This window comes from Microplitis demolitor, chromosome 1 (assembly GCF_026212275.2).
Source record: "Microplitis demolitor isolate Queensland-Clemson2020A chromosome 1, iyMicDemo2.1a, whole genome shotgun sequence".
In the NCBI taxonomy this organism is placed as follows: Eukaryota; Metazoa; Arthropoda; class Insecta; order Hymenoptera; family Braconidae; genus Microplitis; species Microplitis demolitor.
The window spans coordinates 5,781,468-5,797,203 of NC_068545.1; the positions used below are offsets into that span (position 1 = coordinate 5,781,468).

Here is a 15,736-nt window from a genome sequence, read left to right on the forward strand (position 1 = left end):
ATTTCTTTTTGTTTGAAAAATGACTGACGTAATGATTGTAAAAATAAAATGTAAATAAAAAAATAAATGGATAATAAATTTAGTAATAACTTACCGAGTCCCATGTCTGAGAAAATTTTACGAGGCGCAATTTCTTCGTGCTCGACGACATACTTCTTAGCAGGCAAATTACTCTGAATTTTACGCTCTTGAGGCTGTTCAGCTGCTGGAATGCTGGTAGCTGGTTTTATCGGAATTTTAGCTGGTGAAGGTTCAGGTTCTGACTCAAATTCAGAGTCACCGGTTTCGTTGCCACTCTGCTGAAGCTGGTGCTGATGTGAGGCGACTTCAGGAGACATGTAATCACGGGTCATTTCAAATTTATCATCGAGATCTTCCTTGGGCAACGGGGGTAGTGGTTTGGTTGGTGCGTTGTCAATCAAGTAATCATCATCATTATCATTAACTGTATTATTTGGCATATCTTTGACACTTTGATTGTTATGAGGCTGCGGTTCGTCACTCAAGAAATCCATCACTGGAGGTTTCTCTGGCTGTGGAAGAACAGACGACTTTATGTCACTAATAATATCATCATCATCATGATGGAAGACATCTTTTTTAACTGAATCCTGGTCTTTGCTACTTTTATTGTTAATCAAACTGTCATTGTTGAATGAAGATGACGACAATGAATCAGGAGGACTTAAATCAGATGGTATTTGTTGTTTATGTTTGTCAACCGGGTCATCAATCTCTCCAAGGTCATAATTGTCATGATGCACTTCGCCCGCTGGCGTTTCTTTCGCCAAGTCCGGAGAAATACTTGCAGCTGGTGAATCACTACCCATCAACGGTGAATCACGGCTCAGCACATCCTTCTTACTGTCCTCGTCATTTTCTTGATAATTATCAAACTCACGGCGGCCGAATTCCGGTGACATTTCTGGTGTATCTTTATAAAATCCACTTCCACTTCGCTCAGTCTCCATGAACGCCATTGTTGCAGTTTTAGCGTCAACCTGGGGTACCTGACTAGGCTGCTGCTGCTGATGGTTTTTCTGCTGCAGTATCTCAAAAGGATCCAACGGCTGCGCACTTGATGACATATTACTAAACTTTTCAAAATCCGCTGAAGGTGGCGGAGTAGCTGGAACCGGCTGCAAAATTTTATCATCCACCTCCGACACCGTAGTGTCCAGAAGATTTCTCTCGAGTTTTGTTGCTACTTCCATCAAATCTTTTGGTCCACGTGCTACATCAATTAGCTGACCCGATAAATTATTACTCTTAGCATCCTCCGGTGACGCAACATGCTCCAAATGCTCAAAGTCATCAGTAGAATCGTTCTCACGTTTCATTTTATCCAGCCCATGTACTGATTCCTTATCCATATCCATTTTGTTATTAAATATTTATCAACTTGTACTTACTCAATTAAAAAACACAGTTCACTGTCACTCTATTCTCATCTGCAATACGTAAAAAAAGTAATCAATTGTCAATAATAAATTTATATACTTAAAAAAATATCACACGTTCGGAGTAATCCAGCCCTAAAGATCTAGTGATCTAAAGCCGGTTGCTACTTGATCAGCACTGTTCTCCAGACAAAACTCTATCTAGCTTATGTACTGTTACTGTCTGTAGTCTGTAGATTGCTCCGTTCTCTCAGCTGTCAAAAGCTACTCGTGCACATGCGAAATAGCTCTAGCTTCATCCCCCACCATCATCAACCACCAACACCTTTTTTTTCATAGCATGCCTACCTAGATGACTAACTCACCACGTCTCCCTCTAGATGACGCTCGTCCAAGCTTTCTTTTCGTCAAATTTATTATTATTTTCATTTTCATTTTATTTATTTTTTTTTTTTTTTCATCAATTCCTTTGGCTCAATGAGGTTATGTATTAAATCAACATCATAATTGATGGATTTACAGGTTTAAAAATTAACGGAACGATAAATAATGGATATTTATTACGAAATATGATTAAGTAACAGGCCCGGTGGGAAATAGTGTCGACACTGAGACCTTACGAGCATCAAAAGTTATTTTGATTGGTTTAAAAACGTCAGTACGACGACGCTATCCGGTCTTTTTGTACATCTAGACCAAATGAACGTGCTCTTGCTTACTTCTTGTAGCTCTTCAGTACCTTATTATTTTTTGTATTTATAAATTTAAATAATTCCTCAGTCCTCTGTTATTTTGTTTCATTTAAACTGAGTACTGAAGAATGCTGGATAATATTTAAAATTAATCCTTAATAAATAAATAATAAAACTTTTTTATTTATTTATTTACTTAAATTTAATATATTAATTTTTTAATTTAACCTTTTCTGGTGTCTGCGCACGCGTTTTCAATACCTAAAATAATTTAAGTGTTAATTATTTTTATTTATTTATTTATTTAGTGTCTTAAGTGTACAGACCATTCAGTTTTTAAATTTAAATTCAATTTATCTGATAATGACCACGAGAATGAGATTCAATAATGGAGATGTAATTAAAAATGGGATTTCGCATAAAGAAATAAATGGTAAAATTGATTATAAACATCAGAATGGATTTATCAAGGTACGTATGCGTAACTTTGTTTGATCGATAATTATTTATTTAAACTTTATTGATTTATTTAAATCATTACGACTTTAAACTTGTGCCGGAGGCTTTGAGGTTTTTCTAGAAAGCTGTTATCTTTATTTGTGTTAACTATGACCTTCATGACTAAGATCGTAGTTTTTGTATCGGTTATTTTTATGTTTACAATAATTTTATTTTTTGAATCTCTAGTTAATTTTTTAAAATTAAATACTCAATAAATCTCTTACTCGTGTATTGACACTTTTGGATTAAATGACATCAGAGCCCTCTATGCAAATTCAATTATTTTTTCTTATTTTTATTCTTTTTTTTTTTTTATTGGAGCCAATTAACCGCGGATTTTAAATTTATTTTAATTCGAATGAACTGACGGAGATCAAGGATATTATATTTGAGCTACTTTATTATATATAAAATATATAACTATTTATAACTATTTTATGAGTATGAATGTAGCCATAAGACAATTTATAAATTTTAAATAAATAAAGAAATGAAATTTAAAAAAATGCGCGAACATTAATTTTTGAATTATTTAAATGCACATTTTTTTTTATTTAATTTTATTAATTGTTTAGTCTATTAATAATTTTAAATTTCTCTGTCTGCTACATTTAATCATTTTATTCATAAATTCAAAAATTTTAAAATTGCTACTTGTCAGTTGCATTCACATTCATACTATTTTAGTTTATCCTTGAGTAGAGTATCAATTTTTTTTATCTTAATTACTTAGGATAGAAATTACTAGGAATTTAATCACTTCATTTTTTAAATTTTAGTATATATATATATATATATATATATATATATATATACTTATGAATATGTATTTTTTGTTTATTTTGAATAGATGCAGAATGGAGTGGAAAAAAAAATACAAAAGAGCAAGAGTATGAAAAAAGAATCATTCGAACAGGAGACATTGTTCACATCAGCACTAACACATTTAGGATTTTACATACTTATGTTACTGGGATTTATCAATCAGCTATTATTTGCTCCAAAGGTGGCACGAGAACAAAACAGAAAGGTATTGTTTTAAATGCATACGATATTTTTTTTAAACATAAATACTTTTATGAATAAGTTATTTTTAAATTACCATGAGTACTTGTTAAGGAGCCAAGTATTGTGTAAAATATATGAGAAGCTTAATAAATATTTATCATCCTGAAGTTTGTAGACAATTAACAATTTTCGGATTTTTGTCAACAAATCAATTTAAAAAAAAAAATTGAAAATATGCACGTGTAGAAAATTTAAAAAACTATAAATGCAATTTTTAAGATTTTTTTTTTTTATAATTTATTGTTATAAAAACAAAATCCAAAAACTATTAGACCTCGGCTTACGTCAGTATTATATGATACTGAAGTTAGCCGACGTATAATAATTTTTGAATTTTTTTAAACACGATAAATTATAAAAAAAAATACTCAAAAATTTGCTATAGTTTTTAAAATTTTCTACATGTACATATTTTTAGTGTTTTTTTCCTGTCATTGATTTGTTGAAAAAAAAAAATTCAAAAATTATTAGTTGTCTTTTAACTTCAGTGTCATGAGTATCATAAATATTTTGAATAATTTTTTTCATTTATGTATTTTAATATTTACTTAAGGTAAGAGACCTAGTACCTGATCAGAGAACTAGTACCCGATCACTCGTGTATTTCTGTATCTATATTTACTGGATTTTACTAATTCGTACACAAATACATGGAGTGATCGGGCACTAGGTCTTTTATCTTATATTTCAAAAAACTAATTAATCATAAATAATTTTCATTTTATAAATTTTAAAAGTTAAATGTTTGAAAATTTTTTCATGCAAGAAAATAAAATAAATTATTTTTTTTGTACATTTTAAACTTCAAAAATTTATAGGCTTTTTTCTTTTTCAAAATCGCTCTATATTTTTTTTTTAAATCTGCGGAGAAGTAAAACAAAATAAAAAAATTAAAGCACAATAAAATAAGTAAAAATTTGTAGTTTTTATGCCAAAAAATAAGACGACTTTATTCGTAAAAAAAATGAACTATTTATTTTTATATTCGAATATTTTTTTCAGTTATATTTAAATAAATAATTTTATATTTCATAGGGATATGCGGCGTTGTATGAAAACTTCGAGACCTTTTATTTACGTTATGTGTATCGACGAGTACGTGATTGTTGGAATCGACCTATTTGCTCAGTGCCTGGTGCTATGGTCACTCTAAAAGATCGTATTACACGTGACTATTGCTGGACATTTGAGTAGGTATATTTTATTATTATTTATTTACTACAATATTCACAATATCAACAATATGAGTCACTTAAAAAATATATATAATTATTTTATTAATGTACTAATTATTATTAAAAATAGTTTCACTGGTACGGAGACGGAATGCATCAACTTGGGGTCTTATAACTACCTTGGATTTGCTGAATCGACTGGAAATTGTGCTGAGCAAAGTATTGAAACTCTTAAGAAAGATGGTTGTGCTAGTGGTAGTACACGTCTTGAATTAGGTAATTATTTATTTATTGAGTTTAGTTAATAAAAAAATTTATAAATGTATACATTTGTTACTTAGGAACTATGCCAATTCATAATGAGTTGGAACAATTAACCGCACGGTTTCTTAAAGTTGAAGATGCAATAGTATTTGGTATGGGTTTTGCAACAAATGCATTGAATATTCCATCACTGATAACTCCAGGTTGTTTGATATTGAGCGATGAAAAAAATCATGCCTCATTGATCCTAGGATTGAGATTATCGGGCGCGGTTACGAGAGTTTTTCATCACAATGGTATCAGTATTATATTAGTCATGTTTTTATCTATTATATGATAGATTATTTTAATTATAGTAAAAATCAAAACTTGAGATAATAAGTAATTTTTTAAAATTTTTAATTGTTTTCTAGTATATAGTATAGTATTTTAATATCAAGCTCTTGAAATCGATCAGAGCTCTATTTTTTTTAAGAGCTTGAAATTAAAATGGAAATAACTAGAAAGTGAAGCAGAATTTGAAAAAATTTTATTCGAGATAATTTGTAGGGAATAAAATTGTCTACAAAAAAGATTGAATACCATTTTGTGATAAATCTGATAGTTTCACCGGAAAAGTAAAAAAATCTCGAAACACTATAAATTTATGATACTGAAGTTAGCCGACGTCTAACAATTTTGGAATTTTGTTTTAAACAATGGATTATAAAAAAAAAAAAATATTTGAAAAAATTGCACCTACAGTTTTATGAATTTTCTACAGGTGCATATTTTTAGTTTTTTTTTTTTTTTAAGTAAATGGTTCAAGAAAAAAAATTCAAAAATTTTTAATTGTCTGCTAACTTCAGGATCATTATAAATTTGACTTCAAGCTCCAATAACTTTTGAGCAAATTCATTTATCAAAAAATGACTTTTTTGTAGCGCGTTAAATTTCTCACAAAAATATATCCTGAGCTTATCTGTACAATGACAATATCACGGCCATTTGAAAAAAAGTCAATTTTTTGGATGCACCCTACTAACTATATGTATTATTATACATTTTATGGCCACAAAGAGCTTCGACTTCATGGCCAAATAAAATTTGTTTATCTATCTATATATAGGCTTTTTTGTTGTAGATACTAAGCACTTGGAAAGGAAATTAAAAGAGGCTGTAGCGTATGGGCAGCCAAAAAGTGGAGAGCAATGGAAAAAAATATTCATCGTCGTCGAGGGTATTTATTCAATGGAGGGTTCGATAGTTCATTTACCAGAAATAGTAGCTTTGAAAAAAAAATATAAAGCGTATTTGTATCTTGACGAGGCGCACAGTATCGGTGCTACGGGTAAAAGTGGCCGGGGTATTTGTGATTATTATGGAGTTGATCCTAAAGAAGTTGATATACATATGGGAACATTCACTAAGAGTTTTGGATCCGCTGGTGGTTATATTGCTGGATCAAAGGTGATTATTTAACTAAATAATTATTTTTTCTAGTGATAATGGTTTAATAAATATTTAATAATTATTGTAGGCATTGATAAATCATTTGAGAATACACAGTCACGCTCATGCTTATGCTGCATCAATGTCACCACCGATAGCACAACAAATAATTACCTCAATGAGAACGATAATGGGTGAAGAGGGTGAAAATGATGGTAAATTGCGTATTGAACAGTTGGCCAGAAATACGCGATACTTTAGACGTAGACTCAATCAAATTGGTGTTATTATTTTTGGTCATGATGATTCACCAGTGGTACCTATGCTTGTTTATTTATACTCTAAAATAGGAGTTGTAGTGCGTAATTTAACGACGCGTAATATTGCGACTGTGGGTGTTGGTTTTCCGGCGACACCTCTGATGGCTGGTAGAATACGTTTTTGTTTGTCAGCGGCACACACTAAAGAACAACTTGATTATGTATTGAAAAATATTGAAGAAATGGCTGATCTTATTGGACTCAGATACTCAAGGAAACCTAGAAATCCTAATCCGATAGAATATTATACTGACAGTGAGACAGAATAAATAATTTTTTATCTTTATTCATACTGACGATAATTCAAATTTTTTTATTTTTAATTAGAGATGAATTTATATGTATGTATATCGCGTTACTAATTCCAAAAGGATATTTTATACGTCCTCTGGGCTTTAGAGAGTTTCTTAAAGGCAAAAGGGCTTGTAATTTTTTTTTTATTGCTTATGATATTGTAGACTCATTCTGAAGCTGAAAATTGTAAAAAAAAAAAAAAATTGAAAGCTAAATGGGGGTATAATTTAAACTTTAGGGGAGAGGTAACTTTGGCCACTTTAGGACCAGTTTTGGACACTTGGAAATTTAATTTAATTAATTTGTAAAAGACGCAATAGCATAATTAATTTTAAAAAATGTTTAGTGGTGATCTTTAAAAATTAAATTTTCTCAGGCACACCAAAAAAGCTTCTTTTTAGTGAAAAAATACGTAGAGAATTTGTTTTTTTTTTTTTTTTTTTAAGTAAAAAGAACACGTGCCGCAGGACGATCAAAGTTCATTTTTCGATACAATCGCCGTTTTTTTAAATATCTCATAAAATATGCAGATTAAAGGAAAAAATCATAGGAATTATTTTGTAGGAAATTAAATTCTTGACAAAAAAGGTCATACTCATTCTTTTTATAAAATGTGTATTTATGAAGATATTTTGAAAAACTTTTATTAGATCTTATGAATAAAACGTTTTAAGGATTACAAATTTCAAATAACATTTTTCTAAGTATAAGAAACTACAACAAGAATAAATGATTGATATGCTACGAGTTACGGAGTTATCTATATTTAAAAAAAAAACGTTATTTTTAACATTCGTAATTCTTTAAATGCTCAATTGATAAGATCTCAAAAAGTATTTTTAAAATACCTTCGTAAATACACAGTTTATAACAAAAATGAACAGGACCTTTTTGGTCAAGAATTTGATTTTCTACAAAATTATTTCTATCATTTTTTTCCTTTAATCTGCATATTTCATGAGATATTAAAAAAACCGCGATTGTATCAAAAAATGAACTTTGATCGTCCTGCGGTACGTGTTCTTTTAACTTTAAAAAAAAAAAAAAAAAAAAATTCCCTATGTATTTTTTTACTAAAAAGAAGCTTTTTATGGGGCGCCTGAGAAAATTTAATTTTTAACGACCACTCTAATGTTCAAACGCTTTTATCCCACTATTAAAATAAAAATTTCATTTTCCGTTTTTTCATTGAATAAAATAAATTATCAAATGTCTTTTTGGCTGTCCAAAATTTGTTGCTATCAAATAAGTCTACAAAACGATTGGCAATAAAAAAAAAATATACATTATTTTGGCTTTAGAGTTTTCTAAGTCAAAAGGGTATATAAAAATAAAAGTCCTTTTAGAATTTGCGACACGATATATTTATGTGTATATAAATTTATTTAAGAATATTGAATGACCAATAAATTGATCATGATCAAAAAAACGTTGTGCACAATTGAGAGTATTCACGACTAAGTGTTTGAATTATATTACTATTGAATTAATAATATAAATCAGGGATGATAAGCCTTATTAATAAGCTAAATAAATTTTGAATTAATATAATAATGAATGATAAATAATATCGCCTAAAATAATCAGTTTGCTCATTATTAAATCAACGAAAGCATTAACTTGATAAATTAACGGACATTAGGTGAATAATCGCAAACAAATTTTGATAGATAAATTAAATTTTTTCGAGATAAAAAATAATAAATTTATACATCTTTATAGACAATTATAAAATAATTACTTAATACTGTTTTTACATGCAAAGTTACAGAAATTATAGAATGTTTATTTGCCATTGCTACAACTGCCAAAATAACAAGTGCGAATAATCATTAATTTTTAATATACTATTTGAAAAACGCTAGTGTACAATAGAAGAAAATTAACTAGACAATTTCAAATTTAACAGGCATTAAAATATCTTACATAAGTATTTCATAATCTTTTACTGAATTTATCACTGCAGTATTGTTTACCATAACTAAATAAATATATATATATTATTATTAATAATAGTCATAGTAAATTTAAAAAATTTAACATTTACCGCACAAATAAGAAGCTTATGACCTAAACGGGACGTTTTTATTTTTATTAATTTTCTTTTTTTTTTTGAGGAATTTATAAAAACTTCATATTTTTTTGTATCATTGATTTAAAATTACTGTATTTTGGTTTTCAGTAGTATAAAAACAATGATCTTTTTTCTGATTGGTAATATTTAAATAAGTCTTTGATCTAATTCCCTGACGATTTCGAGTTACGGTAAATATTAACTGTAAATTATGATAATTACTGCAGTTTACAACGCGCGGAAATATTTCGGTAAAAATACAGTAAAGTGCGGTATTTTATAGTAAAGGTATGGTAATTTACCATAAATTTGCAGAACCTTGTGATATTTTACAGTAAAAGTGCGGCAAAATTTCGGCATTTCATTGTAAACGTGCAAACTTATTGCAAAATTACTGTATTTTACCGTGAAGTGAAATATTGTACCGTGCTTACGGTAAAATGCGGCAAATTTACAGCAAAATACCATAGTACGGATCGGCTAGAAAATAGTGTTCGGATTCGCCATCCTGGGCACTGAGACCCATGAAATACCCGGAAAAATTTTAATTTATAATAAATTTTTTCGAAAAAAAGTGAATAACAAAGAAAGGCATGAATTACCAAGTGTACTGATTAAAAGTGAAATTCAATTGAACAAATTTAAATGTAATGATTATGAACAATTTTGTAAATAGTATTAATATAAATAACAAAAAAAAAATGATCCTGAAGTTACCTGCCAGGTTAAAATTTTTTAATTTTTTTTTCGACAACTTAATTTAAAAAAAAAAAACTAAAAATATGCACATGTAGAAAATTAAAAAAACTACAGGTGCAATTTTTTAAAATATTTTTATTTTTAATAATTCATCGTTTTCCAAAAATCCAAAACTTATTAGATATCGGCTAACTTCAGTATCATTAAAAAAATAAATTATTAATTAATAAGAAATATAAATAAAAATAAATGGTATCAAACTGCACGCACACAAAATTTACACTTACATATTTACTGTAGACAGAAATTATGATAAAATCGATTTTCACCCATATTTCTTATTAACTAATGATACAATTTTGTTTTATTTATATTGATATTATTTACAAAGATTCTTCATAATCAAAATACTAAGATCTGTTCACTCAAATTTCACTTAAATCAGCACACTTATTAATTCATACATTTTTTGGGTTATTTAATTTTTTTTTCTACTAATTGAATTATGAATTTAAATTTTTCCGGGTATATAGCAGGCGCTGGGCAGAGAATCCAGATAAAGGACCGCCTGAGTTAAATTAAAAATATTCGGCTTTGATCAGTTACTAAAAAATTTCCTCAGGTTAAAAAAAAAACTTTATAGATAATAAAAGTTAGTGGGTATTTACGTCAAAGGTTCAAGCGCAGTAAAATAAATTTGAAATTATCACAAATTCTCTTAAAAAAATTAAATTCTAAAAAGCATTTATTGGAATTTAATAAACATTTTTCGTTCTGATATAAAGCTTCTAAAATATTTGTCACAATAGAATTTCAAAGAGAGCTCTAGTACAAAACTTGTCGTTATTAAACCAACAAAATGTTCATACAAGCTTGTTTAATTATTTAAAATGTGTTTTTTTATCGTGTACATTGTTAGAGATTACAATTAATATTGTTTATATATAATTTCACGCACAATAGATATATTGCGTTAAATTATTACCATTTTATTTTTATTATTAATTAACTAATTATTAATAAGTTAACTAATTATACTGGAAATTGATCACAATTAATTATTATCATTAATATATACAAATAATATTTTTTCATTTAAAAATATCGACATTGTAAAATTAGATTGTCCAACATTCCTAACACTGTTATTTTTGTAAAACTTCTGCTTAAGATTTAAAATATATATAAATGTATAAAATATATAGACTATTTTGTTGTAATAATTAAAATTTTTTCAAAATGCACATTAAAATGCTGAATCAAGACAATTAATTTAACTAATTTATTAATAACTCAACTAATTAATTAATTTATTTATAATTAAACTAAATTAACTTATAGAGTCTGGAAAAATGATACTTAGTAACCGACTCATGACCACGGGGTTGGTGCAAATGCAATTTTCTCGTTCATAAGGTGGTTCTATTGAAAACATTCCTTGAATTTCTAGGACCCCGTTGTTTTCAACAGGATTTAGGAGATTGGTAGTCAATAATTGTTTTATTTTTTCACGGCGTTCAGTTAATTCAGCGGCTGTTAATTTTTTTTCAACTGCTGGAAACAAATCTGGTAAATCGATTCCTGCGGTTGTTGTTACTTCAATATTACGAATCGAGTGACCAATTATTATTTTGCCATTGAATTTTCCATCGTTATCTGGTTCTAATAAAATAACACTGAAAACATATAATTTTTTACGTGTATTTTAAAAGGGAAAATTAAATTTTAAAGCGTCAACGAAATTTTCGAGATATCAAGCCGATTTCTTATTTTTACCCTAATATATATAAATATATGTGTTAGCGTGACCCAAAAAACCGACTGTTTTTTTTTTGAATCTCTCATAAAAATTTGTTGGCTTACGATGTTTTAAGGAGTCTCTCCAAAAATCAGCTTGATAAAAGTTTTTAAGAGGTCGCTCACGAATTTTGAAAATATCAAAAATGATTGAAATTCGTATTTTTTACTTCTAAATTTTTTCTTTGTCGTGGCAGCAATAGTTTATATTTGTAAAATCATGTCTATGCTGGAAATTTCAGCCCAAAATTTAAACATTTAAACAGCGCTCAAGAATTTTGAATATTAACTGGTAATATGTAGCTAATACTTTGAATTAGTTTTTGTATTTTTTTATAACTCAATTATTGTTATTTCACTAAAATATAACTTTTGCACAACCAAAAATATACAGGACAGTCTTAAACAATAAAATTTGGTGTTTTGAATAAGCGAAAAAACCTAAAAATTGAATTAAAAAATAAAAAAGTATGTAAATAACTTATTATTTCTATTTCTCGGGTTATATTTTCATTGATTGTCATGCAAATTGATAGTGAAAAAATTGAGAAGCTTTATTATTAATATTCAAGGGTCGCTCGAAAACGTCCAAAAACAGCACTGAAACATTCAAAACTCTTGAGCGAGATTTAAATATTTAAATTTTGGGCTTAAATTTTCAGCGTAGTCATGATTTCACAAATATCAACTATTGCTGCCTCGAGAAAGAAAAAAATTTGAAATGAAATATTTCAATTTCGATCATTTTTGATATTTTCAAAATTCGTGAGCTACCTCTTGAAAATTTTTTATTAAGCTGATTTTTGGAGAGGGCTCTTAAAACATCATAAACCAACAAATTTTCATAAGAGACCTGAAAAAAAAAATCGGTTTTTTTGGGTCACCCTAATATGTATATTTTTTTTCTATAAATATTATATACTAAAAATAATAAACTAATATAGACTTCAAAAACTTGTCATAATCATTTAATTTGTTTACATAAAAAAAAAATTAGTAGTTGACTGCTGCTTGCAATATCATAATTTATGAATGAAAACGAATTTTAATCTTCAAAACATATTTACAAAAAAATGAATATATAATTTCTTAGAAACTGTCAATTATGTAAAAATTTATGACAATCGTTAGTTACTGAAATGAATACGAATAAAATAAAAGAAAAATTCTAACCTTTCGGACACCGGGTCTACGGTGTAAACAATTCCTTGATGAACACTTGAGTCATCGGCAGTTATTATCACATGTTTATTTATGTAACTTTTGAAAAGCAGCGGGTTATTTTTATAAACAGTATGTGTATACTCAGTGTCATTTAAATTAGACATTACTATAAATATTTTATTTATTAGAACGTTTTCAAGTAATCGAATAAAAAAATTTGTGGAATCTAAATCTGATTAATCGGTTTGAAAAATGTCATTTTACTACTGACGCCATCTTTAATATGTTTGCTGATTTAAAAAAAAAATTATGGCGATAACTTCAGATAGTAATGTAGGGAATGATTGACTTTTGGGACGGATATCCAATAGTCAAATTAATTATACTGAAGTTAGCTATGATACTAAAAGTAGCTGACGTCTAATAGTTTTCTGATTTTTTTTTCCAAATGATAAATTAATTAAAAAAAAAACATTTGAAAAAATTGCACTTATATTTTTTTAAATTTTCTACAAGTGCATATTTTTGGTTGCTTCTGTTTGTAATCAATTTGTTGAAAAAAAAAATTTGTAAATGTTTAGAAGTGAGGCTGACCCATGTTTAAATTAGCAAAATCCTTATTATAAGCAATTAGCAATGAAACCAGGTTGGTCGTCATGCAATCGTCGGCGGATTGACCATATATTTGCTTAAATTGAGTTTACAAGAAGCGCCAATATTCAAGTCTTTGTAATAAGGCTATAAACATGACATATTAATTTCTTTTTGATATTTTTCAATGTTCCATGCTATACTGCACAAAATGACAATTTTCTTATTATTCAATGTACTGACTCTTAAGTCAACTATCAAACCTTAAGATATATGCTTTCAAATGGAATCATTGAAAAAAAAATCCGAAAATTTTTAGTTCACGATTAACTTCAGGATCATTCAATTACAGCAGATAATCTCTGGTTTGAAATACTGATTGAAAAGAATTGAGAATTATGTTTTGTCAATGAAACATTCATTACTACAATGAATTACACATCGACAGTTAACCATTTTCTATTAACATCGACTACTTCTATGTGATTAATGTTCTCCAATGCTCATATTTTTTTCCAATAAGCGACTTTAACGTTAAAATAAATTAATCATTGTCTTGTTGACTTTTGTAAATTACAACCCGTGTCAGGTGGCAATCAAATTTATATTTATATATATTCATGGTATTCGATGTAGACGACATTTTTAAATTTAAAATATTGAACTAATCATTATAGATATTATTTTATAAATAGAGAAAAAATATAAATTACTTGGATAATAAACAAAAGTAAACACAATCTTTAGCTTTTTCTTTTTTTTAAATTTTATTATAATTTTTAGTTGTAATCAAAAATTATTTCATATTCACTTCCTGTTTTGTTGAGGCCCTTGACGCATTTCCTGCAACAGATGAAATATAAAAATGATTAATTATTGTCTTATTTTTCTAATTAAGTGAGTAAAAATGCTGATGATAATTACCCTTGGGAAGTTACGTTGAGGTGGTGTACGAATACGACGATCGGCTTTGGATCTGTTACGTACAACTTTGGAGTGAATTGCACATGAAACGCAGTAGTGCAATTTTGCGTATAATTTAGGGAGCTGGTAGGACTCGTAGACACTAGCGTCGTTTATGTCCCGGACAGCAGCGGCCTCCACAATGTTACGGATGACAAATTTTTTAATAGCCTTGTCTTTGGGCACACAACGAGCACAGTTGGTGCAACGGACTGGATTAACATGACCACGTCCGTGCTTGGAACGACCTCCGTTTCGTCGTTTACAAGTCTGAAAATTCGTTTAAATTAATTAGTAATCGTAAATTATGTAATTAATTATTTAATCAACAATTGTCTTCAATGCGTCAATTATTTTAAATTTAATTCAAAAATTTTGAGGTTAATACCGCGGTTCCATTCCATACATTATAAATTTATCAGACATAATTAAAAAAAAAAAAGTAAATAAATAATAATCAACAATTAAATCAATTCGTAATTAATTTTACATCACTTATATTTATTATTTGTATTTATTGATAAAATAAAAGCCACATGGTTCGATCACGTCATTTCAATTTGGATTTTTTATTATTATGAAAAAATTTAGTCACTATAAATTATTGTATTTTAGACACAGACTAACTAACGATTAATTTTAAATATTTATAATTTAATAAATAACAAAATTATCAATAATAATTGTTAATAAATATAATAAAAAGTTTGGTTACCATTTTGTCTTCGTGAAAAATGACCGAGAAAGAGGGAGAACGGAGAATTCAGTGTCGTAACATCGAATTCGATTAGTCGATGTTTCTGTTTCGACTATCGATATTTTTTGATCGATTAATCGAAAAAAAAATCGATTTCAATTTTTAAAAACGATTTTTTAAAAAATAGCTTTCATTTAAGTTTGGTATAGAAATATCTATTTTTGTTTCAAATTCAAAAATATTATTCTTCGCTCAAGAAAAAATATAGTAGACATAGATTTCCTTCGTCATTTATAACCTTCAAAAATTCCAGCTTCCAACCCTTTTAAATATTTTGTTTTTTCTCTAAAATAGACGATTGTTACAATCGATTTTTGGTGAGTCGATTGTACAACTTAAATGTTGCTCTCAAATAATCGATTCTTCTATAATTTTTTTTTAACTTCCCGCTAAGAAAATCGACGATTTTCAAAAATTTCGGGAAGTTATTGTTTTCACCCCGATTTTCGAAAATCGAGTTTTCATCAGATGTCGACGTTTTGAGGTCCTAGGAAGCTATTCTGACTATTTTCAGAATGATGTCCGAGTGTGTGTGTGTGTATGTGT

The 15,736-nt window shown here is 28.0% G+C and overlaps 4 protein-coding genes across 7 annotated transcripts in view; 1 reads left to right on the forward strand and 3 right to left on the reverse strand.

The window, feature by feature from the left end:
- LOC103576756 (reticulon-1-A) overlaps positions 1–1,711 on the reverse strand; it is a 23,056-nt gene extending 21,345 nt beyond the window's left edge. For both annotated transcript variants that reach the window (XM_014444920.2, XM_014444919.2), the window contains exon 1: positions 95–1,711. In XM_014444920.2, the coding sequence (XP_014300406.1) occupies positions 95–1,379 (1,285 nt within the window). In that variant the 5' untranslated portion in view covers positions 1,380–1,711. The remainder of the gene's footprint in view (positions 1–94) is intronic.
- The window catches only part of LOC103576739 (serine palmitoyltransferase 2), a 7,585-nt gene extending 36 nt beyond the window's left edge, over positions 1–7,549 (forward strand). The window contains exons 1-8 of one of the 3 annotated variants that reach the window (XM_053741496.1): positions 2,036–2,124; positions 2,401–2,563; positions 3,444–3,623; positions 4,697–4,851; positions 4,967–5,112; positions 5,178–5,396; positions 6,224–6,549; positions 6,620–7,547. In XM_053741496.1, the coding sequence (XP_053597471.1) occupies positions 2,456–2,563; positions 3,444–3,623; positions 4,697–4,851; positions 4,967–5,112; positions 5,178–5,396; positions 6,224–6,549; positions 6,620–7,120 (1,635 nt within the window). In that variant the 5' untranslated portion in view covers positions 2,036–2,124; positions 2,401–2,455 and the 3' untranslated portion in view covers positions 7,121–7,547. Of the gene's footprint in view, positions 1–2,035; positions 2,136–2,400; positions 2,564–3,443; positions 3,624–4,696; positions 4,852–4,966; positions 5,113–5,177; positions 5,397–6,223; positions 6,550–6,619 lie in introns of those variants that run through there. The other 2 variants (XM_053741493.1, XM_053741497.1) reach the window with 2 other exon arrangements.
- Positions 7,550–11,091: 3,542 nt separating this feature from the next.
- On the reverse strand, positions 11,092–14,118 carry LOC128668439 (gem-associated protein 6-like). The gene is made up of 2 exons (XM_053741498.1): positions 12,889–14,118; positions 11,092–11,594 (listed from the first exon to the last, which is right to left on the reverse strand). Exons 1-2 carry the CDS (start codon positions 13,041–13,043, stop codon positions 11,249–11,251), a joined length of 501 nt encoding a protein of 166 aa, XP_053597473.1. The 5' UTR covers positions 13,044–14,118; the 3' UTR covers positions 11,092–11,248.
- Positions 14,119–14,212: 94 nt separating this feature from the next.
- LOC103576727 (40S ribosomal protein S26) lies at positions 14,213–15,227 on the reverse strand. Its single transcript, XM_008557081.3, has 3 exons — positions 15,149–15,227; positions 14,395–14,703; positions 14,213–14,313 (listed from the first exon to the last, which is right to left on the reverse strand). Exons 1-3 carry the CDS (start codon positions 15,149–15,151, stop codon positions 14,278–14,280), a joined length of 348 nt encoding a protein of 115 aa, XP_008555303.1. The 5' UTR covers positions 15,152–15,227; the 3' UTR covers positions 14,213–14,277.
- Between the last annotated feature and the right edge of the window lie 509 nt (positions 15,228–15,736).